The sequence below is a fragment of the Tamandua tetradactyla genome, chromosome 12, assembly GCF_023851605.1.
Source record: "Tamandua tetradactyla isolate mTamTet1 chromosome 12, mTamTet1.pri, whole genome shotgun sequence".
Lineage (NCBI taxonomy): Eukaryota > Metazoa > Chordata > Mammalia > Pilosa > Myrmecophagidae > Tamandua > Tamandua tetradactyla.
The window spans coordinates 51856479-51878255 of record NC_135338.1 but is presented as its reverse complement, the minus strand read 5'-3'; the positions used below and the strand labels follow the sequence as shown (position 1 = coordinate 51878255).

Sequence of the window (21777 nt, the reverse complement as noted above, 5' to 3'; positions counted from 1 at the left end):
TGGGAACTGTGTCTCCTTGTGGTTGGCCCGAGAGCCTCGAGTTTCCTTCTGCTCTGGGGGCCAAGGTGAATGTCACCCTGTAGGAGGGAGGCCCAGCAGCAGCTTTGTCCACCAGCCCCTTCCCTGGGGCTCCCCAGTCCAGAATGGCATTTGCTGCCCTTTGGGCTTTATTCTCCCATTTCTCTTCCCTTTTCGGTCATATCCTCTCTTTATGTGGGAATGCTTCTGGAGCCACTGGGCCACTCCCTCCCAGCACACCACCTGCCCTCAGCATGCGCATCTTTCTGGGTCCCAGGGAGGACCTTGAGGTCCTCAGGGTGCACGGGACCAGTCAATGGCTTCGGAATGGTTGGCACGCAGCCTCTGAGAGCCACAGGACCAGCTGAGCCAATAGCTCCTGCCTGCAAAAGTTCCAGGAATCACTGCATGACCGGTCCATCTTCCACGAGGCCAAGTGGAGGGGGTGGGAGCGGGTGGGAGGTTGGAGGCAGCGTGTCTGGAGGCTGCGGAACAAGCTTAGGCTGAGGCAGTGGGCAGGAGAGGAGGGACTGAGACAGAAATGAAGGAGAGTAGACAGCGCTTGGGAACTAAATCATTGTGGGTGGGGAAGGAGGCCCCGGGCTGACTTCAGGGCTTGAGGGCTGAGTGCCTGGGAGCGCAGTGGGCTGACATCGATGTGCAGGTGACGTCATGTTGAAGTGGGGTGGGACCAAGGCACCTCTTGGTGGCGGCTGCATGCAAGACTTTATACATGTATAAAAATTCATCTGACTCCACACTTCAGCACTTTACTGAACGTTAGTTATAACTCAATTCTTAAAATATTAAAAAGAAAAACGGGGCGAGATGAGTGAGCTGGAAGAGGATGTGAGCCCAAGATGTGTGCCCGCTTCTCTGCACTGATCCATCCATCTACCCACCCATCCATCCCCCACTCATCCACCATGCCTCCATCCCACACTTCCTGAGCACCTTCTCTGGGCCAGATCCCAAGGCAGAGACAAATAAATGGGCTCCTCCGACAGGGCCCCTCACTCCCTTGTCTGCCGTTGGCCATGTGCAAATCCAAGGACCTTGTTCTGTGCCCCAGCCCACGTGGCTGCTGTGCCCTGGGCTGGGGGGCATCTTGCAGATGGAAGGGATGGCCAGGCCCGGGCACAAGTACATGTGTACGTGCTCAGATTGTGCACGTACCTGGATCAGAGATGGAACAGGGAGGGGCTGGGGGCCTGGCCAGAGACACCAGGAAGCCCCACTGCAGCCCTGCGTCAGTGCTATCAACAGCCCCAGCTGCCGTGTTTCTCTTCCCCGGCGCCTGGACTGAGATGGGGAAGTCTAGGAACCCCTTCCTGGTGTTTACACGAGACCCATTTCCCCTTAGCCTGCTTTTTCCTGCCCAAGGTTGCTTCCTGTCCTCTGTCCACCCCCTTCTGAGGAGCGCCCTTTGCCTTGGGCCCTCTCATGTAGGGCGGCACCAGAGGGGCTGGGATGCAAGGCAGGTCTGGAAGCTGAGGTGCTCCCTTGGGCCTGGTCCCTGACCCAGGCCAGGTGACGACGGGGCTGGTGGGAAGTGGGGTGCTGCCGCCGGTGGAGGAGAGTGGGCAGGTGTGAATGCAGTCCCCTCCGCGGGAGGCAGGGGAGAACCGGCTGGCTGCGCTGGACAGGACAAACGACTCGGCCTGTCGAGAGGAAGGACAGTCCCACAGGATGCCACGGAGACCCCAGCTCTGTGGACCTAAGTTAGCCAGCTAAACTCTGCCTCCTAGCTTTCTGTTTTGGCTGCCGAGCTCTCCGTGGCCACCTATTGCTCACTCCAAGCCTGGCTCAGGGTGGCTGTGCTGCCCTGGCTGGTCAGAGGTAGAGAAAGGGCCCTTGGATGATGATGATGATGGTGGTGGTGGCTGGCATTTATTGAACCCTTAACTACTTGCCAGACACAAAGCTTAATGCTTTGCACAGTGAGTCATTTAATCTTCAAGCTAACCCAAAAGGCAGGTGCTGTTACCTCCACCTTTCATGAGGACACCTCGGAATGGGGAGGTCAGGAGACTTGCTCAGGGCTCAGGTGGGTGGAGCTCAGGTGGGATTTGTACCAGGCAGCTAGGCTGGGGCCTGTGCTCTCTCCAACCATCCACTTCACTCAGCCAAGAGAGGCAGGGGATTTTTTTAAAAGGATTCTGTCCTAGGAAACGGAGGAGAAACCTGCAAACTATAGAAGTACAGAGAATAAAACAAACTGAACCCAAAGCAGTGTCCAGGCAGAACTGTGGCCCCAAGCAGGGAAGGGGGAAGGTTGAAGAAATGGGCCTCTCTGGATCTCAGCCTGGGGTGGGGAGGGGAGTGGGGAGGGGGCCCTTACAGGGCCCCACCCTTAGCCAGAGCACGCCACCCTGCAGCTCCAAGGAGGAGGGCTGGGCTCTCTGGCCCCCAGACTCCGGCTCCCCACTACCTGTGCTTGCAGGCACCACCTCAGTCCCCCGTGTAAAAGGCACCACCTTGGACCCTTACAAGGTCTGGGGAATGCGCCACAGCCTTTGATCTGAGCCCAAGGAAAGCCTGAGGGTACTGCCTCTCCTTCCCTCTGAGGCCTGGTGTGTATGTGGGGCGAAGGGCTAGAGCGGGCAGGTCCTAGATGGGGTGGCCACTCCCTTGGGGCTCCTTAGCAAGGTAGCCACTCCTGCTGCAGTCACCAGCAGACCCCAAGAATTCCTGTCCCTGAATACAGGGGGCGGGAGGAGGGACTTACTTCCAAGCAACTCATGGAGTAGCGATGAGGGACATTCTTCTGTCCCAAATCGAGCCTTGTCACCAGCTCAGGGCACCCCGTGGAGCGACCCATAGAACTCTGGTATTGTGATTCTAGTATTTCCCCCTGCACTCCGCTCTACTTCAAGTGTCCGCACTGATGTTTAAGTGGGTTCTGCTGCCTCGATACACTTCCTGCCCTTCCTTACCTGCTCACCCTCCAAGTCCAGCAGGTGCCACCTCCTCCAGGCAGCCTTCCCTGAATTCTCTGAATGAGCTAAGTGTCCATCTAAGTGTCCACCTGACAGCAGCTTGCTGGGCACACCTCTACGCCTCCTGAAATTACCTTTCACATGTTGTCTCCTCCATGGATTGTGAATTCCCTACCCGGGGGCCATGTTTGACTCATTGTCTTCCAGAACAAGCCTGGGCCTGGCCCAGAGCAGTTGTTTAACAAATTTGCAGGAAAACATTTCTGCTTTTAAAATGTTTTCTTAAAACAAACAAAAAAAAGCTCCCTATTATTTTCTTTATACAGGTGGTACATTATTAATATATTTATGAAGGACTGGGTGAGAAATGCAAAAGGAGAATTTTCTATCCCTGTAGGGTAAGTGGACTCTGTGCATTTGTTTGGCTGGGTTAATTCTTTTGTGCCCATGTGAATCAGGGATCATGTGTGAGGCAGCCCTGTGTGTGTTTTTTTCCAGTTCAGATCCAGGAAATGCAAAGAAAGCAAGGAAGGCCCGCTGGGCCCCCTCAGGAAGACCATTTCCCCTGAAAATGTCAGCACAGCTGCCCGAGCTCCCTCATGCCCCCCACACCCAGCACAGCACCCTGGCATGGGCAGGAACTGGGAAATGACTGAGCTGTAGCAGGAAGTGCCTATTCCATGGGGCCAGAGACACCCAGACTCAGCTCTCAGTTCTGCCTTGTAGCCAGGTGGTCCCGGGCAAGCCGCCTCACTGCTCAAGCCTCACCTGCAGAGCAGGGCTCACACCAGTCCAGGCTGGTGGTGGCAAGAAACAGGGAAGGATCAGGAGGGAGAAAGAGATAGACAAAAGGAGAGGGAGAGAGGAAAGAGGAGCAGAAAGGGTGCAAGACAATGTCAAAGAAAGCAGAAAAGAGGCAGCAGAGAGGCTCTGGATGAGGGTCCAGATGCTTCTCAGAAGCGGAAGACTCTAGAACCTTGGGCCCAGTGGCTGGCTTGGGGGCTTGGAACAACCTCCCACCCCATCTCAGCTGCTGCTCTCGAGGCTCCGCGCTCAGGGGCCCGGTGTTCAGGCTCAGCTTGCCATCTCCATCCCCAGACCAACCCTCTTCCACACCACTGCCCAACAGTCCCCATGTGCCAGGGCTTCTCAAAGTGGGGTCCCAGAACCAGCTGCCTCAATGCCATCAGGGAAAGGGTTAAAGATGCAAATTCTCCATCCACCCCAGACCTACCGAATCAGGAGCTCTGGGAATGGGGCTCAGCAATCTGTCATTAACAAGAACTCAGGTGGTTCTGATGCCTCTGAGGTTTGAGAACTGCTGTTCTAATAAAGTTTTGCTTAGTTCGTTTGTCCATTGGTTCATTCATTCATTCATTCATTCATTCAACAAGGATTAACTGAGCATCCATCACTGTCTTGCTCTGCTGGGTGCTAAGAAGGCAAATGCAAAGGACCTGGTTCCTGGTCCCCAGGAATTTATCACTTAGGACCGTGTCTTTCACGGGACAAGACCGGGGAAGTGAAACTATGCATTGCATGAGACAGGAACGTGAGAACGCTGTGGCAGCCCCGAAGTCAGGCTGGGAATGGTGGGGAGGCCAGCGGTACAGCCTGACCAGGGGCCCCGTATCAGAGAGCTCAGCCCTGCAGGCCGGGGCGACTGCAAGCTCTTCCTTACGCTGAACCAGTCTGCTCTCGTCCTCTCTGCCTTTGGCCCACCTTTGTCTGTCAGGTGGCCCAGGGGGTTATCTGACCCCCACCTCCACCCCAAAGCCTCAGGACCTCCAAGTCTTTTCTCCTCCAGGCCAAACACCCCAGTTTCCTCCCACTGTCCCTCACCCTCTTTCCAGCCCCCCTACTTTCCTGCCTGCCCAGGGGGTGAAGTCACTTTCCACGGTCCCAATTTCCCATGGTTTTAATTACCCTTAGAGAGTGACTGTGCTGTGGTGTCTGGTCCAGCCCTCTTCTCCTCCAGCAGGGCAGATCCCAGGAGGAGATGGCTTTGGGACTGGAATCAGCTTCAGTGGGGTAGGGCCTGCTCCACAAGCCTGGCCAGATGGTCGGCCCCCAGGGGAGCTCAGTGATGACTGCCCGCGGGCTCGACCCCATTGCTCAAAGGCCTTGCTTGGCTCCCTGTTATCTCCCAGGTAGAGTCCACACTCCTCAGTGAGGGAGTCGTGGTTTCCTTGGCTCCCCCTAGCATGACCTTCCTCTTCCCAGGGGTTCTTCACGGCCCAGACCACTCTCTTCCCTGCCTCCCACAGGGTCCCCTCTTTTCTGTACTTGCACCCACAGTGTCTCTGATGGGCAGCTGATGGTCTCAGCGGGGAGGTTCTTGTGCAGTCGCTGGGTCGCAGACTCCCTGGAGGGCACTGGATAAGAACACCACCTCCCCTGTGTGAGGTGCCTGCTGTGGACAGGTGTTCTGTTCTTCCAGCAACGCTGCTGCTCACCCCCATTGCACGGACAAAGAAAATGAGGTGCAGAGAGGTTAAGCAACTTGCCTGAAAAAGTTAAACTGGAAGGAGAAGGACCACTCCTATCAGCAACTCCATAATGATTCAGGATCATTTAGGATTTTATCGTACATAAAATAATGAGAATTCTTATAAATCCAGCCTATCAGCTCCCTGCTTTGAGGACGCCTCTGCCTCTGGCTGCTGAAGCGTCCCGTGGTATGGGCCCTTGTCTTAGAGCTTGGAACTCCAGGCCTACTCCTCATCCAGGGAAAAACTTGCTTCCGTGGGGCCGGCGTGCCGGGGTTTGTTACCTTAGCGACAGATGGGAGGGCCCGAGTCCAGTTCTGCTCCCCAGGTGCTCTGGGGGCTCCGATTGCCTTCCTCAGGTAACGTCGGTGGACCTCACATGAGTTCAGGATGTACAGTGCACAGGCCAAGGCATATCCTCCCCAGTTAGAGACACCTAGAACAGAGCAATGATTCCATCGTAGTGTTGGGACGATCATGGGGTCCGCCCCCCACCTCTAGGCAGAACTCTAAAGTAGCGATTCCGGAGGAATAGTTCTTAGACCAGCAGGAACCAGTCAGAAACACAAATTCTCAGCCCCAGCCTAGACCTACTGAATCAGAAACTCGGGGAAGGGGAACGGAAGCAATCTGAGTTTTAATCAGCTCTCTAGGTGATTCTAACACAAAGTTTGAGAGCCCCTGCACCCATCCTTCTAGGTTAGGTACTGTGAAGGACCATCAGAAGCCCAGATACAGGCTATAACCTCCAGCAACTCATTCCAGAGCCCTCCACATTAAGAAACCTTGATCCCTCCTGTGACATGGAGACTGTGTTATCCTGCCGGATCCTCAGAAAGGATGAATGACAGCTCCAACTTGCTATGTTGCATCCATCACTTCTTCATGTATGTAAGGGTCACCCCTGAGCCAGGCCACAGACTTCCCTTCCTTTCCTTTTGGCCAGCTCCAAAAGGACCTCTTCCCCAGTTTGGGGACCATCTCATGGACTCTTCTCTGAAATCTGCTTGAGCTCTTCATTCAGTTCAAAAGGACCGAGTAAGGACCTACTAGGCTCCAGGTGCCCGAGGATTCAAAGGAAAGCAGCCTGGGTTCTCCCAGAGGAATTCTGGACCTAAAGGAGAGGAGGACACCGCATAACCAAGCCCAGGGTGGGACATACTGGGGGTGAGGGGGGACACTAATTCTGACTGGTGTAGGAAGGGTTCACAGAGAAGGGTCATCTAATTTGGGTTAATTACCAGGCTGGACTATGGGGCACAGAGTCGGGTTCAGGAGATGAGAATGAGAGGGGCCTCAGACCTGGGAAAGAAGGCTGGACTTGATCCCACACGCAGGGGCTCTACTCTGGGAGGCCCCGTGGGAGGTGAGTCCCAGTGCCAACTTTAACCTTCACGCCTGCCTGGGACACAGGCGCCAGACAAGACAGCCCAGGACAACATACCGTTAGGGCACCACAGGCTGATTGGACCTGCAATGGCCTCCTGTTCTCTACTTGTCTGAGTCCTAAGCACCGGCCACTGATGGGCCCAGCCCAGGTAAAGGGCCAACCAGCCTGGGGCTCCCTCTATGTGGGGCATCAAGAAGTGGAGGATCCCAATTCACTCTCCTGGGAGCAGCACCCACTGCTTGCCTCCTGCCCCACCTTGACCACCTAGCCTGGAATTAGAGCAGCAAATCCCCTCTGGCACTCCCCCGACCCAGGGACAGCCAGGACAACTTTCCAAACGCTTTCTCTAACCTCGCACCGACCCACTTTGTGGGCCAGGCTGCTGCAAGCCTGCCTTTGAACCTAGGTCTGCCTGACTTGATCTTTCCTGTCTACACTGAGCTGAAGGAACACATAAAGCTCTGTCTTCAGGACCCAGCAGCTCAGAATCCCTCCAGGAGGAGTAATATTTGATCTGGCCCAAACATACATGTCCTCACTGGGGGGCTGCTCCCAAACAACAACTTTGCCCCCTACTGCCTGTGCTGGTTTGAAAGGGTGTATGTCCCCTAGAAAAGCCATGTTTTAATCTAAATCCCATTTCATAAAAGTAGCATAAGCCCTATTCAATACTCTATGTTTGAAACTATAATCAGATCATCTCCTTGGAGATGAGATTTAATCAAGAGTGGTTCTTAAACTGGATTAGCTGGAGATGTCTCTCTATCCATTTGGGTGGGTCTTGATAAGTTACTGGAGTCCTATAAAAGAGGAAACATTTTGGAAAATGAAGGAGATTCGAAGAGAGCAGAGAATGCTGCAGCACCACGAAGCAGAGAGTCCATGAGCCAGCGATCTTTAGAGATGAAGAAGGAAAACGCCTCCCAGGGAGCTTCATGAAACTGGAAGCCAGGAGAGAAAGCTAGCAGATGATGCCGTGTTCGCCATGTGCCCTTCCAGCTGAGAAAGAAGCCCTGACTGTGTTCACCATGCGCCTTCTCACCTGAGGGAGAAACCCTGAACTTCATCGGCTTTCTTGAACCAAGGAATCTTTCCCTGGATGCCTTTGATTGGACATCTCTACAGACTTGTTTTAATTGGGACATTTTCTCGGCCTTAGGACTGTAAACAATCAACTTATTAGATTCCCCCTTTAAAAAGCCACTCCATTTCTGGTATGTTGCATTCTGGCAGCTAGCAAACTAGAATACTGTCCACTGGGATTGCCCTTCCCTCTCTGGGAGTTGGCCAAGATCTCAGGATTTGATCAGGCAGAGTTGACATTCTGGGGGATGGTTAAGCATGAGAAAATCTGACAGCTTCCCAAGAGGCTCTGCAGCTTCTTCCCACTCAGATCTGTGCCCCCTGAACCCGGGAAAAGGAGAGGTGGCCTGGTGGCTCTGCCCAGAGCAAACACCTTGGGAGGCCTAAGGAGCTGGTTTATCCTCCTCCTTCTGCTGCAAACCCAGGGTGGGGAACAGAGCTCCAGATTATTATTATTTGTTTGAAATATAACAACATACAAACACGAATATTCTTACCATATGATCATTTCATTCTTAGTATATAACCAATAACTCACAATATCATTACATAGTTGTATATTCATTACCATGATCATTTCTTAGAACATTTGCATCAATTCAGAAAAAGAAATAAAAAGAAGAAAGAAAAAACTCATATATACCATACCCCTTACCCCTCTTTCTCATTGACTACTAGTATTTCCATTTACTCAATATATTTTAGCCTTTGTTTCCTTATTTTTTTCTACACCCCTTACCACTCCCTTCCATTGATCACTAGCATTTCAATCTACTAAATTTATTTCAACATTTGTTCTCCCTATTATTTATTTATTTATAATCCATATGTTTTACTCATTTGTCCATACCGTTGATAAAAGGAGCATCAGAGTCAAGGTTTTCACAATCACACAGTCACACTGCAAAAGCTATATCATTATACAATCATCTTCAAGAAACATGGCTACTGGAACACAGCTCTACAGTGTCAGGCACTTCCCCCCAGCTTCTCCAATATACTTAACTAAAAAGGTGATATCTCCAGGATAACCTCTCGACTCGGTTTGCAGTCTCTCAGCCATTGACACTTTATTTTGTTTCATTTCTCTCTTTTCCCTTTTGGTCGAGAAGGTTTCCTCATTTCCTTGATGCTGAGTACCAGCTCATTCAAAGATTTCTGTCCCGCACTGCCAGGAAGGTCCACACCCCTGGGAGTCATGTCCCATGTAGAGAGGGGGGGAGGGCAGTGAGTTTGCTTGTTGTGTTGGCTGAGAGAGAGAGGCCACATCTGAGCAACAGAAGAGGTTCTCTAGGGGTGACTCTTAGGCCTAATTTTAAGTAGGCTGAGCCTATCCTTTGCAGGGAAAAGTTTCATATGAACAAATCCCAAGACTGAGGGCTTGGCCTATTGCTTTGATTGTCCCCACTGCTTGTGAGAATATCAAGAATTCTTCACTTGGGGAAGCTGAGTTTTCCCCCTTTCTTGCCATTCCCCCAAGGGACTTTGCAAATACTTTTTTTTTTTTTGATGGTGTAAAATTTATTTTTATTTTATACTTACAAAAATATCATATTTTCAATTGTTTGTGTCATTGGATTGCTGCAGATAAAAAAGGAATGAAAGGGAAAAATTATTCTATAGATTGAACTTGCCTTCAATTTGACATTCTTTTTACTCACATCCATATAATAGACAACCATATAGTGAATATATATTGCAATCATACTGTATTTTATAATTGCAACTATAAAATTTTCCAATTCCAAGCTCACCTAGAATCCAGGCAAGTGCTACAAAAAAATTACAATGCTGGTCCTGAAGTATTTTTGTTGATACACAGATAAGTGAAAGCTGCCTACATCTGTCCCTTCTCAGGGACAGAATAAGAATATAAAGAAGTTCAGAATGGCATGCAAATGCTTTTTTATTCACTGTTCAAATCACTCTGGAATTTATTGGGGCATCACTCTGGACAAACCTACAAAATCTCATGCCCTACACAAGGTTCCATGTACTTATGGTGTTCAGATTATTTTTAATCATGGAGTGGGAGGGAGTCTTCAGGTGCCAATTTTCCTGCAACTTGTGGTGGGGTCAGGGGTGAGGGAACACTGGGCACAGGAAAGGGTGGGCATGGGGAGGGGCAGGCAGAGCTACGTAAAAGGAGGACAGAAGGCTCTTGCTTCCTCCAAACATTGTCTCTTCCTGTCAACCATGCAGGAGGTACTGTGGGAAGCAGAGATGTCCCTCTTTAAGAGGAGCCTCACTGATTTTGACACAACCAAATCAATAGTACGAACCCTCAATCTTGGGGTTTGTTCATATGAAACTTGGCCCCGCAAAGGATAGGCTAAGCCAACTTAAAATTAGGTCCAAGAGTCACCCACAGAGAACCTCTTTTGTTGTTCAGATGTGGCCTCTCTCTCTCAGCCAACATGGGAAGCAAATTCACCACCCTCCCCCTCTCTATGTGGGACATGACTCCCAGAGGTGTAAACCTTCCTGGCAATGTGGGACAAAAATCCTAAAATGAGCTGGGTCTCAGCATCAAGGAATTGAGAAAACCTTCTCAACTGAAAGGGGGAAGAGAGAAATGAGACAAAATAAAGAGTCAGTGGCTGAGAGATTTCAAACAGAGTCGGGAGGTTATCCTGGAGGTTATTCTTATACATTATATAGATATCCCCTCTTTAGTTTAAGGTGTATTAGGCTAGAGGGAAGGGAAGTGCCTGAAACTGTAGAGCTGTGTTCCAGCAGCCATGTTTCTTGAAGATGAATGTATAATGATAATAGCTTTTGCAGTGTGACTGTGATTGTGAAAACCTTGCATCTGATGCTCCTTTTATCTACGGTATGGACAGATGAGTAAAAATATGGATTAAAAGTAAATAAATAATGGGGGATAAATAAATTTAAAAATAAATAAATAAAACAAATGGAGTAGATTGAAATGCTAGTGATCAGTGAAAGGGAGTGGTAAGGGGTATAGAAAAAAATAGGGGGAATAAAGGTTAAAATATATTGGGTAGGTAGAAATACTAGTGGTCAATGAGAGGGAGGGGTAAGGGGTATGGTATATATGAGCTTTTTCTTTTTCTGGAGTGATGCAAATGTTCTAGAAAATGATCATGCTGATGAATACACAACTATGCGATGATATTGTGAGCCATTGATTGTATACCATGTATGGGATGTTTGTATGTTAAGAATGTTTGTGTTTGTATATTGTTTTGGTATGTCAATAAATAAATTAAAATGAAATAAAAACAGAAGCCTCTCTGAGTTCAGGTCCAAAGTGGGCCGCCTGTCATTTTCTCTCATCTACCTGCTCTATTGCCCTCAAAGCTCTTACCACTATGTAGAATGATCTGGCACATTTATTTGTAAGTGCTCATGATCTGCCAACACTAGGATATAAGCTCTGTGGGTCAGGGAATATGCTTGTTCTCTGCTATAAGCCCCATACTTAGAGTGATGCCTGGCACACATGGGCACTCAAAAAATGTTTGCTGAATGACTGAATGAGAGAGCGGAGTCTGAAAAGCAGATACCATTGCCGCCCTGGCACCCTCCCAACCAGCGAGCTCCTCTCCAGGCTGGCCAGGCTCTAGGTGGGGATCCCACGCTCTGCGCAGCAGGGCCTGGCTGACATCCGTGCACTCACCAGCGATGACAGCAAAGTCGGCCTCGATGTCACAGGCGATGACAGCCCCATTTCGAATGTGCTTTTTCACGGCCTCCTTGACTTTGCCCATCCCAAGCTCATTGCCTCCATCGCCAACCCCTGGAGAAAGAGGGAAACCGAGTCAGTGGATGGGACTGGGACAAAATAAGGGTGGTTGGGGGGTAGGGCAGTATCCTGCTCCCCCCATAAGTGCCTCATTACCTCTGGGAGGAGGAAGGAATTGGCTCTGGATGCATTTTCTGACATCTTAGGTTTGCTCTCAGGTGTTCTACAGACTATTCCAGTTAAAAATAAGTCAAAGTTCGGAACTCCCTAAAGCCTGGGCATGTCCCTTACAGGGTCACGGATGGAGAACCCACTATGCTGACGGTGCCAGGTCCATGGGAGACACAGGTCTGGTGACAGTCAATGGCTCCTGCTCAGGGTGGGCCACAGACAGAGGGGAGTTAGTGCAGGTTGATAAATCAGCTCTGCAATTTATTTTCAAAGACTTCAGTTCCAAGAATGTGAAATGTACACGGGTGAGGTGATTTTAATCTACACCAGAGGGTTGCCTGGTTAACATCTGAAGTACCTAGTCAGGAGACTCAGGGGTGGTTGGGTAGCATTTGCAAGAGATTAATCCAAAAGTCCACATTAGAGAGGAACTGCTGATCAGCACCAGAGGGTTTACCAGATGCTAGAAATGATTTATTGCACGGTGAAATTAGCCAAGGTAGACTGGCTACAATAATTAACAGACACCTCCAAACAAGATGCAAAATCTACCAAGTCCTGGTGCTAGTTCTCTTTGAGGTGGTGTTCCAGGCCAAAGGGGCAGTGATGGGGCCTGTGTTCAGGTTTTTCTGGAGGAGTCTGTAGGCTAGAAGGACAACTGAATCCTACCTCTAGAGGATGATTGCAGCTGCCTCAAGATATCCTTTCATACAAGGTGTGTGTCTCAGTCCCTCAAGGACACAGCCAGACTTCCTAAGGCAGTGAACGCTTGTTTTTGTGTCTGCTTGCCAGAAAAGCTTGGGGTAGGTAGAAGAATTCCCCCGAGCCTGGCTTTCATTGTGAGATGGTGGGGGAGGAGAACTAGGGCTGACCCACCTCCAGTATCAGAGCCGGGACTTGACCAAAAGAACTGGACAACTGCGAATGACCAAGGCCTTGAATCACTTCTCTAGCTGAAGACTTTTCCAGAACACTTTTCTCTGTGCTGCCCATTGAGTAAAGGATAATAGTAACACCAATGAGCATTTCTATTTTGTCTATTCCTATCTCTGGTTTCTGGCAGTTTATGAGCTTCATCTCATTAGCGCTTCATGCTAGTTCGACAACCATGGGTGTGGCTGTCTTCACTTTACAGAGCCCCCACCTCTACCCCCAGACGCTGAGAGGGGCAGTATCTGGGCAGTGAGTGGAAGATGGAGCCAAACCCATGTGTCTTGATTCTCAATTGAGTGCTATGTCTGTGACATGGCAGCTGCCCATGGAAACTGAGGAATGGGGAATTGGATGGAGCAGAGGAAGGAAAGGAATATTTGAGGGGAGCTCTTTCTGGCAGAGGGCAGTGGGAAGCCACAGGAGGGGCTTGGGTACTGAAGGCCAAGAGAAAAAGGCAGTGGGAAGCTGCCAATGGCCACCTGCATCCTCTGGGGTCTCAGCCTTACAGGGCAGACTGGGTGGGGATGGGATTTGGTTCGGGGAGAAGATCCTTTGGTTCCTGATTACTTGTCTTTAGACTTGGAGATCCTTTCCTCCTCCACCCTGGGACTACCTCCCCCACCGGCCTCAAGGGCCTCAGCCCACACGCCCAGCACTGAGTCAGGAAGTGCCAAGCAGATCCTGCTGTGCCTACCACACCCGCTGCCGCTTCTGGGAAGGACCAGGCCGATTTGCAGAAATTTTCTAATCAGCCCAGAAAGGCTTTCATGGTCTCAACAAATGCTCAAAAGGCGACTAATGAGTCTGGGAACTGCTAGGAAGTGTTTGGATGGAGAGGACAAATAAATGCAGATGAGAAACAGGTTTTAATTACCCCAGGCCTGAAACCTTCTCCCCAAAGGGAGGAATGTCGTTCCCCTTGGGAATGGCAGGAAGCCTTCCAGAAATTCATAAAAGTGACTTGATTCCATGAAAAGCACAATGGGTTAAGGACTGGGAGTCTGGACTCAAGTCTCATATCAGCCAACAACACTTAGCCAGACAACATCGAGAAAGTCATGGAACCTTCCAGGGCCTCATTTTGCTTTACCTACCTCACAGGGTTTTTAAGAAGCTTTAACAATGCCATGGATGTGAAAACACTTTGTAAACTATGAAGTTCTGTATAGACACACGTTATCACATGATTATACTTTGAACAATAGAAATGTTGTACTAACCGTGTATTTAAAATATATACCTTAATATGCTTCAGTATACATAATAAATTTTATCCTATATGACCAAAATAATAATATGCTATACCCCCAATTTTATTATTGGTATTATTTTTAAAATCAGTTCCATCATTTTAAAGTCAGGTAAATAGGAGATGCTTGGATATTGCATCATTTCCCATCTTTATGTGTTGGAATGTCAGATTTCTAAATAGCAGTGTCCTCGGTGTCTACACAGACCATAATAAACAAAGACCATCTTTAGGGTGGGAACGGTAGTCCCTGTAAACTCTTTCCTGTTGTGTATTCAATGGCCCATAAAAAAGCATTGAGTGCTGACATGTTCTTGTCTGTGCCTGAGTTCTCTGTGCTCCTGACTTACCAGTTGATGAGATTCCAGGAATCTTCCGTGCTGCAAGGAAAAGATCATCAATTGGGTCAACCAAGTGCTTGATGTTCATCTTCCTTGCATTGTAGTAATTGCCATCAGCAGCCCTTCCGGCGCGCTCTATGGCCACCAGATGGTCAAATCTGCCGGGAAGCAAGTGTGGTGGGGGCTTTATGGAGAGAGGGGAGGCTTTGCTGGGTTGTGCCTGCCTGTGTTTGTGTGAAGGACTCTTTATTCTTTCCTTGAGTCCTTCATTCTTATAAAACTTGACAGAGCACCTAGGTGACCAGCCAGATGATTAAAAAAAATACGATGGGAATCCTTAGCAAGTTTTTGATTGAAGGAAGCATCATTGCAATGGCCTCTACTGGTGTCCAGCCCAGATCCTCCTTCCCTGGCTGGAGTACCCAGTTCCCTGCAGTTGTGAGAGTTGCCTGCTAATGGCTCCCAGCTGCCTCCTTCCAGAATCTTCTCCAATTCACAGACACAACACAGACTGAAAAGGATTTGAAATAGAAGACGAATCTAACACAATTTTATTTATTTATTTATTTTTTAACAAATACAGATAGATCAGAAAGAGAAAGGGGCACAGATAGCATGGTGCAAATGTGGAATCAAATTTTCGAGGTTTGGAGGTGCACGGGTAGTTTAGTGGTTAGAATGCCCGCCTTTCATATGGGAGACCCAGGTTTGATTCCCGGACCATGCACCCCCCCCCAAAAAAAAATCTTCTAGGTTTGGATTCCAGGTCCTCCAGTAACTTCCTGAATAAGTTGCTTAAAAACTTTCATTTTCTGCATCTATAAAATGGCCTATAATAGAACCTACCTCCTTCATGGTTGAAAGGTTTCAACGAAAAAATGCATGAAGAGCTCTTAGCCTAGAGCCGGGCACCTACTCATTGCTCAGTAAGTGTTGGTGGTGGTTGTTGTTGCAATTATTATTAGCAAGAATATTATTTTGATAATCTAATTTAATTAAGAACATGAGAATTGTACTCTTACATCTCCCTAAATCCCTCCTGGGAGGGAGTTCTTTAAAATCTTAACTCTCAATGCTTTTTCTGCAAACATTTTTTTTTAAAACAACATCTATGTGTCTAACCATATCCTTCAGTTGTGCTGAATTTTTATGCCTTGAATGAGTAGGCCATTGAGTTAGGTCTTGGAACGTGATCCAGAGGCTATGTTCTCAGTGCAGGAAAAAGGCAGCCACTGAGAAGCAGAACGAACAGGAGGAAGGAGCTTGGATCCTGAATTCCCTCTAGACCCACATCAGTGGTGATGAAAAGGCAGTTTAGAACAAGAGTACCTGCTGCGATCAGTATTTCCCTCTGTTCTGGAGGGAGAATGCTGTAGCTGGACCTCCCCCTGCCCCCCGCCCGGCCTCCCCCAAGGAGAACTCAATTACATATGTTACAGAGGTATATTGATTTTTCAGGCCAGAAGGATACATTTAGCTAAAGCAGGAAGTAATTTGCTCATGGAAAGCCTGCACTGCAGGGAGAGTTAATGCATTTTCTCCAAAGAGAACAGAATTCCCTCTCCCCACCATCTCCCCTGGACTCAGGAGAGTAAAACTGCTATTATCTAGTGGCAGAGGTCCCTCCCACGATGCTTTTCTAGTTTCGCCCTTAGGAGTCAGACAATTTGTCTGCCAACCGTTTGGGGGATATAAACCTTTCTAATATGCATCACACATGTTCTGGCAGCTTTAAATAGCACATCAGATCCACCATCGAACTTTTCCTTGGTCACACAGGATCCTCAGACACCAGATTCTGCTGTGAGCTGTGATATGTTATGCCCTCCAAGCCTAATAAAGCCGTGTTTTAAAACCCTAAATGGCTATTAACCAGATAATCAAAAAGTACTGGCAAAGCCCCTTGAGGGATGGGAGAAAGAATATGGAATGATTAAACTTTACTATCAGGGAATCCCCTGATATTGTCAAACTTTAGGGATACCCAAATCAATAGGCCATGCCCTCAATCATGAGGCTTACTCTTGTGAAGCTTATGTAGGTAGCAGAGAAGCTAAGGCTACGTATAGGTATGCCTAAGAGTTAACTTCTGGAGGACCTCTTTTGTTGCTCAGATGCGGCCTCAGTCTGTTTAAGCCTAACTTGGCAAGTGAAATCATTGCCCTCCCCGCTATGTGGGTCATGACATCCAGGGGTGAAAGTCTCCCTCCAAACCTGGCACCGTGGGATCAACAAATCCATCCTGACCCAAAGGGGGAAAAGAAGTGTAACTGATAAAGTATTAGTGGCAGAGAGAGTTCAAATAGAGTTGAGAGGCTACTCTGGAGGTTGCTCTTACACCAGCTTCAGGTAGACCTTGCTACCTATCATAACCTGCCCACCTCCAACCAGGACCATTCCAGCCAATCCTAAAGAACACCTAGGGCAGTATATAAGATTCCAAAAGTATTCCATGCACTAGAGTAACTTTCCAGAAACCGACAACCTCCAGTTGGGTCCCTGGTCCAGATAAGTCCTGAAACCTAGCCCAGCCTCTCCAGAAAATCAGATAGTTCCATCTCCCTAACCCTATATTAGTGACAGACCCTTCCAATTAGAAAAATTTAGAATTGCCATGCCCAAACACTCCTAAAGAGAGGAATGGAAAGATCAAAGGTGATGGTGGAGTTATACAGAGAAGACAGGATTTAGCAAATGAATATAAATGTTGAGTCATTAAATTGATATTTCTTTTAGTCTCCAGTATTTTAGAGCAGCTAGAAGTAAAAATCTAAAATTGTGGAATTATAACTCATGTCAAACTCTTAAATATGTTCTACAATTAATTGTGGTGCTGTGCTTTGAAAATTATTGCTTTTTTTTTGTATATATGTCATTTTTCACAAAAAAAAGAAAGAAAGAAAAGTTGATTGTGATGATAAATATTTAAGCCTTTTAGCCTCCTATATTCTGGAGCAGCTAGAAAGAAAAATCTGAGAGGATCGTATGGTAGCCCATGACTAACTCTGGGATCTGTTCTGCAACTATTTGTTGAATAGCGCTTTGAAAACTATTACTTTTTTATTTCTTTGCTTTGTATATATGTTATACTATAAAATAAAAAGGTGAAAAGAAAAAAAAAAACCTAAGTGGACACTTAATGGACTGTGAAATCAGTTATTGAGCCTGATCAGCATTTTTTGAAAAGTAAAATAAAGTGGAGCAGAATAGAAACATATAAAATGAAACAGAGTTGTCTAGAATAGAATAGAACAGAACAGACAGGAATAAAAATACTAGAGTACATTGGACATAGTGTAACTGAGAAATCAGGATTTAAGGATTTTGATTATTAAATTGTATTATAAAAATTCCTTTTTGCTTTCTGGGGTGTTGGAGTAGACAGAGAAATACCTGAGATCTCTGAATTGTAGTCCAGCTGCGTTGATACCTGAAATGAGTGTAAAAAGCCCTCATCCTGTGCCTTTGTGATTGTAAGAGCTGCTCATTCTCTTATAGAGCAAAGGCCCTGATGCTAATGAAGTCGGCCATTAACTACTTCTCCCTTTTGCCTTACACCTTCAGTACTGAAGTGACAGTTCTGCCAACCACCACCCCCCCACCCCCTCTTCAGCTTATGTTCTATTGAAATGATAATGATAACACTTGCTCCTTTTCTACTTTGAACTAAACTATCCGAAATGACCTCTTCCCTTGGTAAAATCCTTAAAAACCTTGAACCCCCTAACCTCGGGGGAAGACAGATTTTGGGCCGATAAGCTGTGGGCTCTCCTGCTACACGTGTAGTAATAAATTCTTTCTCTCTTTGAAACCCCAGTGTCTCAGGAATTGGTTATTGGGCACGTCTGGCAGAAGAATCCACGGCCTTTGTCTGGTAACAATTGCAGGAGTAAATATTGCTTTTTGTTCCAGTTTATGGGTCTGTGTACTGGTTTAGAAGGCAAAATATTTTTGTTACTGTGGGTTATTGTCATAAAGGTTTGTAAAACACTATATTAAAGGTCATAAGATCTGAAACACATCCCTACACACAGTAAAGAATTTTTCAAAATGTTTGATCACAACACACAATAAGAAAAGCACACGCACAGAAGAGTGTAGAAAGGAAGACTATGAGTAAAGGTAAAAAGAAGGAAAATTAGATATGACATATAAAATCCAGAAGGCAAAATAGTAGAAGAAAGTACTATCCATGCAGTAATAACACTGAATGTTAATGGATTAAACTCTCTAATCAAAAGACATAGTCTGGAAGAATGGATTAAAAAACAGGACCCATCTACATGCTGTCTCTACTCAAAGGACATAGGGCAAGGACACAAATGGACATTTACACACCAATGTTTATAGCAGCATTATTTACAATTACCAAGAGATGGAAGCAGACAAAATATCCATCAACAGATGGTTGGCTAAACAAACTGTAGCATTTATATAAGATGGAATATTATGCAGCTGTAAGACAGAATAAAGTTATGAAGTATGTAACAACATGAATGGACCTTAAGGACATTATGCTGAGTGTGATTACCCAGAAACAAAAGAACAAATACTGTATGGTCTCACTGATATGAACTGACATTAATGAATAAACTTGGAATATTTCATTGGTTACAGAGACCATCAGGAGATAGAAATAGAGTAAGATATTGGGTAATTGGAGCTGAAGGGATACAGATTGTGCAACAGGACAGACTATAAAAACTCAGAAATGGACAGCACAACATTACCTAACTGTAACACAATTATGCAAAACACTGAATGAAGCTGCATATGAGAATGATGGATGAGGGCTGGGGCATAAATGAAATCACAAAGAAAGACAGACGATAAAGATTGAGATGGTATAATCTAGGAATGCCTAGAGTGTATAATAATAGCGACTAAATGTACAAATTTAAAAATGTTTTTGTATGAGGAAGAACAAAAGAATGTCATTACTGCAGTGTGCTGAAAATAGATGGTAATTAATATTTTAAAATTTCAACTTATGTGTGAGACTAAAGCAAAAAATGTTTATTTGGTACAAATTTATACTTTGACTAGTGCATCTCCTAATATAACTTATGTAGATAGTTGGTTGAACACCTTAAGTACATGGAACTTTGTATAGGATATGAGATTTTGCTGGTTTGTCCATCAAGATGCCCTGATGAATCCCAGAGTGATTTGATCAGTGAGTGGAAAAGTATTTGCAAAGTCTTCTTCGGAGAATGGTGAGAACGGGGGAAAACTCAACTTCCCCAAGTTGAATTCTTGATATTCTCACAAGCACGTGTGGACAACCAAAGCTGTAGGCTGAGCTCCCAGTCTTGGGGTTTGTTCATATGAAACTTAACCCCACAAAGGATAGGTCAAGCCTACTTAAAATGAGGCCTAAGAGTCACCCCCAGGAGAACCTCTTTTGTTGCTCAGATGTGGCCTCTCTCTCCAGCCAACACAGCATGCAAACTCACCATCCTTCCCCTGCCTACGTGGGACATGACTCCCAGGGGTGTGGATCTTCCTGGCAGTATGGGGCAGAAATCCCAGAATGAGCTGAGACCCAGCATCAAGGGATTGAGAAAACCTTCTCGACCAAAAGGGGGAAGAGTGAAATGAGACAAAGTGTCAAAGGCTGAGAGATTCCAAACAGATTCGAGAGGTTATCCTGGAGGTTATTCTTACACATTAAGTAGATATCACCTTGTTAACCAAGATGTAATGGAGAGGCTGGAGGGAACTGCCTGAAAATGTAGAGCTGTGTTCCAGTAGCCATGTTTCTTGAAGATGATTATATAATAATAGAGCTTTCACAATATGACCATGTGATTGTGAAAACCTTGTGTCTGATGCTCCTTTTATCTACCTTATCAAGAGACGAGTAAAACATATGGAATAAAAATAAATAATAGGGGGAACAAATGTTAAAATAAATTTAGTTTGAAATGCTAGTGATAAATGAAAGCAAGGGGTGAGGGGTATGGTATGTATGTTTTTTTTTTCTCTGTTATCATTTTATTTCTTTTTCTGTTTCTTTTTATTTCTTTTTCTGAACTGATGCAAATGTTCTAAGAAATGATGAATATGCAACTATGTGATGATATTGAGAATTGCTGATTATATATGTTGAATGGAATGATATGTTAATGTTTTTGTTTGTTTGTTCTTAATTTTTTAAATTAATAAATAAATAAATTTAAAAATAAAAAAATTTTAAAAAGCACACGCACATATACACAAAGTTTCACGAGACAATATCAATTCTACACAAGACATAAAATAATATTTTCTATTCTATTTCACCTTTCAAAAGTGTTGGTTATGCCCCCCCGAAATGATTTCACCAACTTCTAATATGTCCTGATCCACAGTTTAAAAAGCTGCTAGTTTTTTGTTGTTGTTGTACTTTAAATATATATATATATTTATAATATAGTTATATAATTCTCTTATCTCATTCTCCTAGTGGAAATATGTGCCATCTCTCCCTGCCAACCAGGGATCTGTTGTTTCCCTTTGAAATCCTCTAGATTCATTTGCTAGTTTGGGCCATCAGAACCCTTTTATCCCAAGTCCCGACTGTATGTTCTCTGGAGTGCCCAGGTGAGCAGAATCGTGGACGACAAACTGACAACATCTGGGTCTTTCCATCACCACACAATTAAACCAAGACGTGACACACATACCTGGGCGACTTGGGGTCCCCGCCTTTGCACAGAAACGCCTGAGCAGCTTCCTCTGACCCACCTCGGTAAGTTAATACTGGGATCCGTGCCTTCAGGACACCTTGAAAATAAAAGCAAAGGGTGGACATGTCAGCCTGGGTGTCAGAACCGAGAAATCAGGATTTTAAGGGATGACTTTGATAAGTGAATCGTTACATAAAAATTCCTTTTTGCCTTCTGGAATGTTGGAGTAGACGGGGCAGGGGTGGGGGGAAATAACTGAGCTCTCTGAATTGTAGCCCAGCTGCCTTGATACCTGAAATGAGTGTAAAAAGCCCTCATCCTGTGCCTTTGTGATTGTAAGAGCTGCTCATTCTCCTGTACAGCAAAGGCCCTGATGCTAATGAAGTCGGCCATTAACTACTTCTCCCTTTTGGTTTACACCTTCAGTACTTAAGTGATAGCTCTGCCTCCCCTCCTTTCAGTTTCGGTTAACTATCTGAAATGACCTCATCTCCCCTTGCTAAAATCCTTAAAAACCTTGAACCCCCTAAACTCAGGGAGACAGATGTTGGGCGGATAGGCTGTCTGTTCTCCTGCTACACGTGTAGTAATAAACTCGTTCTGTCTTTGAAACCCGGTGTCTCAGGAATTGGTTATTGAGCGCATCAGGCAGAAGAATCCACAGCCTCTGTCCAGTAACGGTGTGGCATTTGGGGAATTCAGGCTGTCTTTGCAAAAGCTTCTTTGGAAAGTATCATCACCATTTTGTCCGGCCGCTGCTTTAGAACACCTTGTCAGGTAA

At 46.4% G+C, this 21777-nt stretch overlaps 1 protein-coding gene across 4 annotated transcripts in view; it reads right to left on the bottom strand.

Annotated features, from left to right (window-relative positions):
* The window catches only part of DGLUCY (D-glutamate cyclase), a 167206-nt gene that overhangs the window by 5022 nt on the left and 140407 nt on the right, over positions 1-21777 (bottom strand). For all 4 annotated transcript variants that reach the window (XM_077123342.1, XM_077123343.1, XM_077123339.1 and 1 more), the window contains 4 exons: positions 20994-21093; positions 14335-14483; positions 11566-11685; positions 5731-5882 (listed from right to left, as the gene is read on the bottom strand). In XM_077123342.1, the coding sequence (XP_076979457.1) occupies positions 5731-5882; positions 11566-11685; positions 14335-14483; positions 20994-21093 (521 nt within the window). The remainder of the gene's footprint in view (positions 1-5730; positions 5883-11565; positions 11686-14334; positions 14484-20993; positions 21094-21777) is intronic.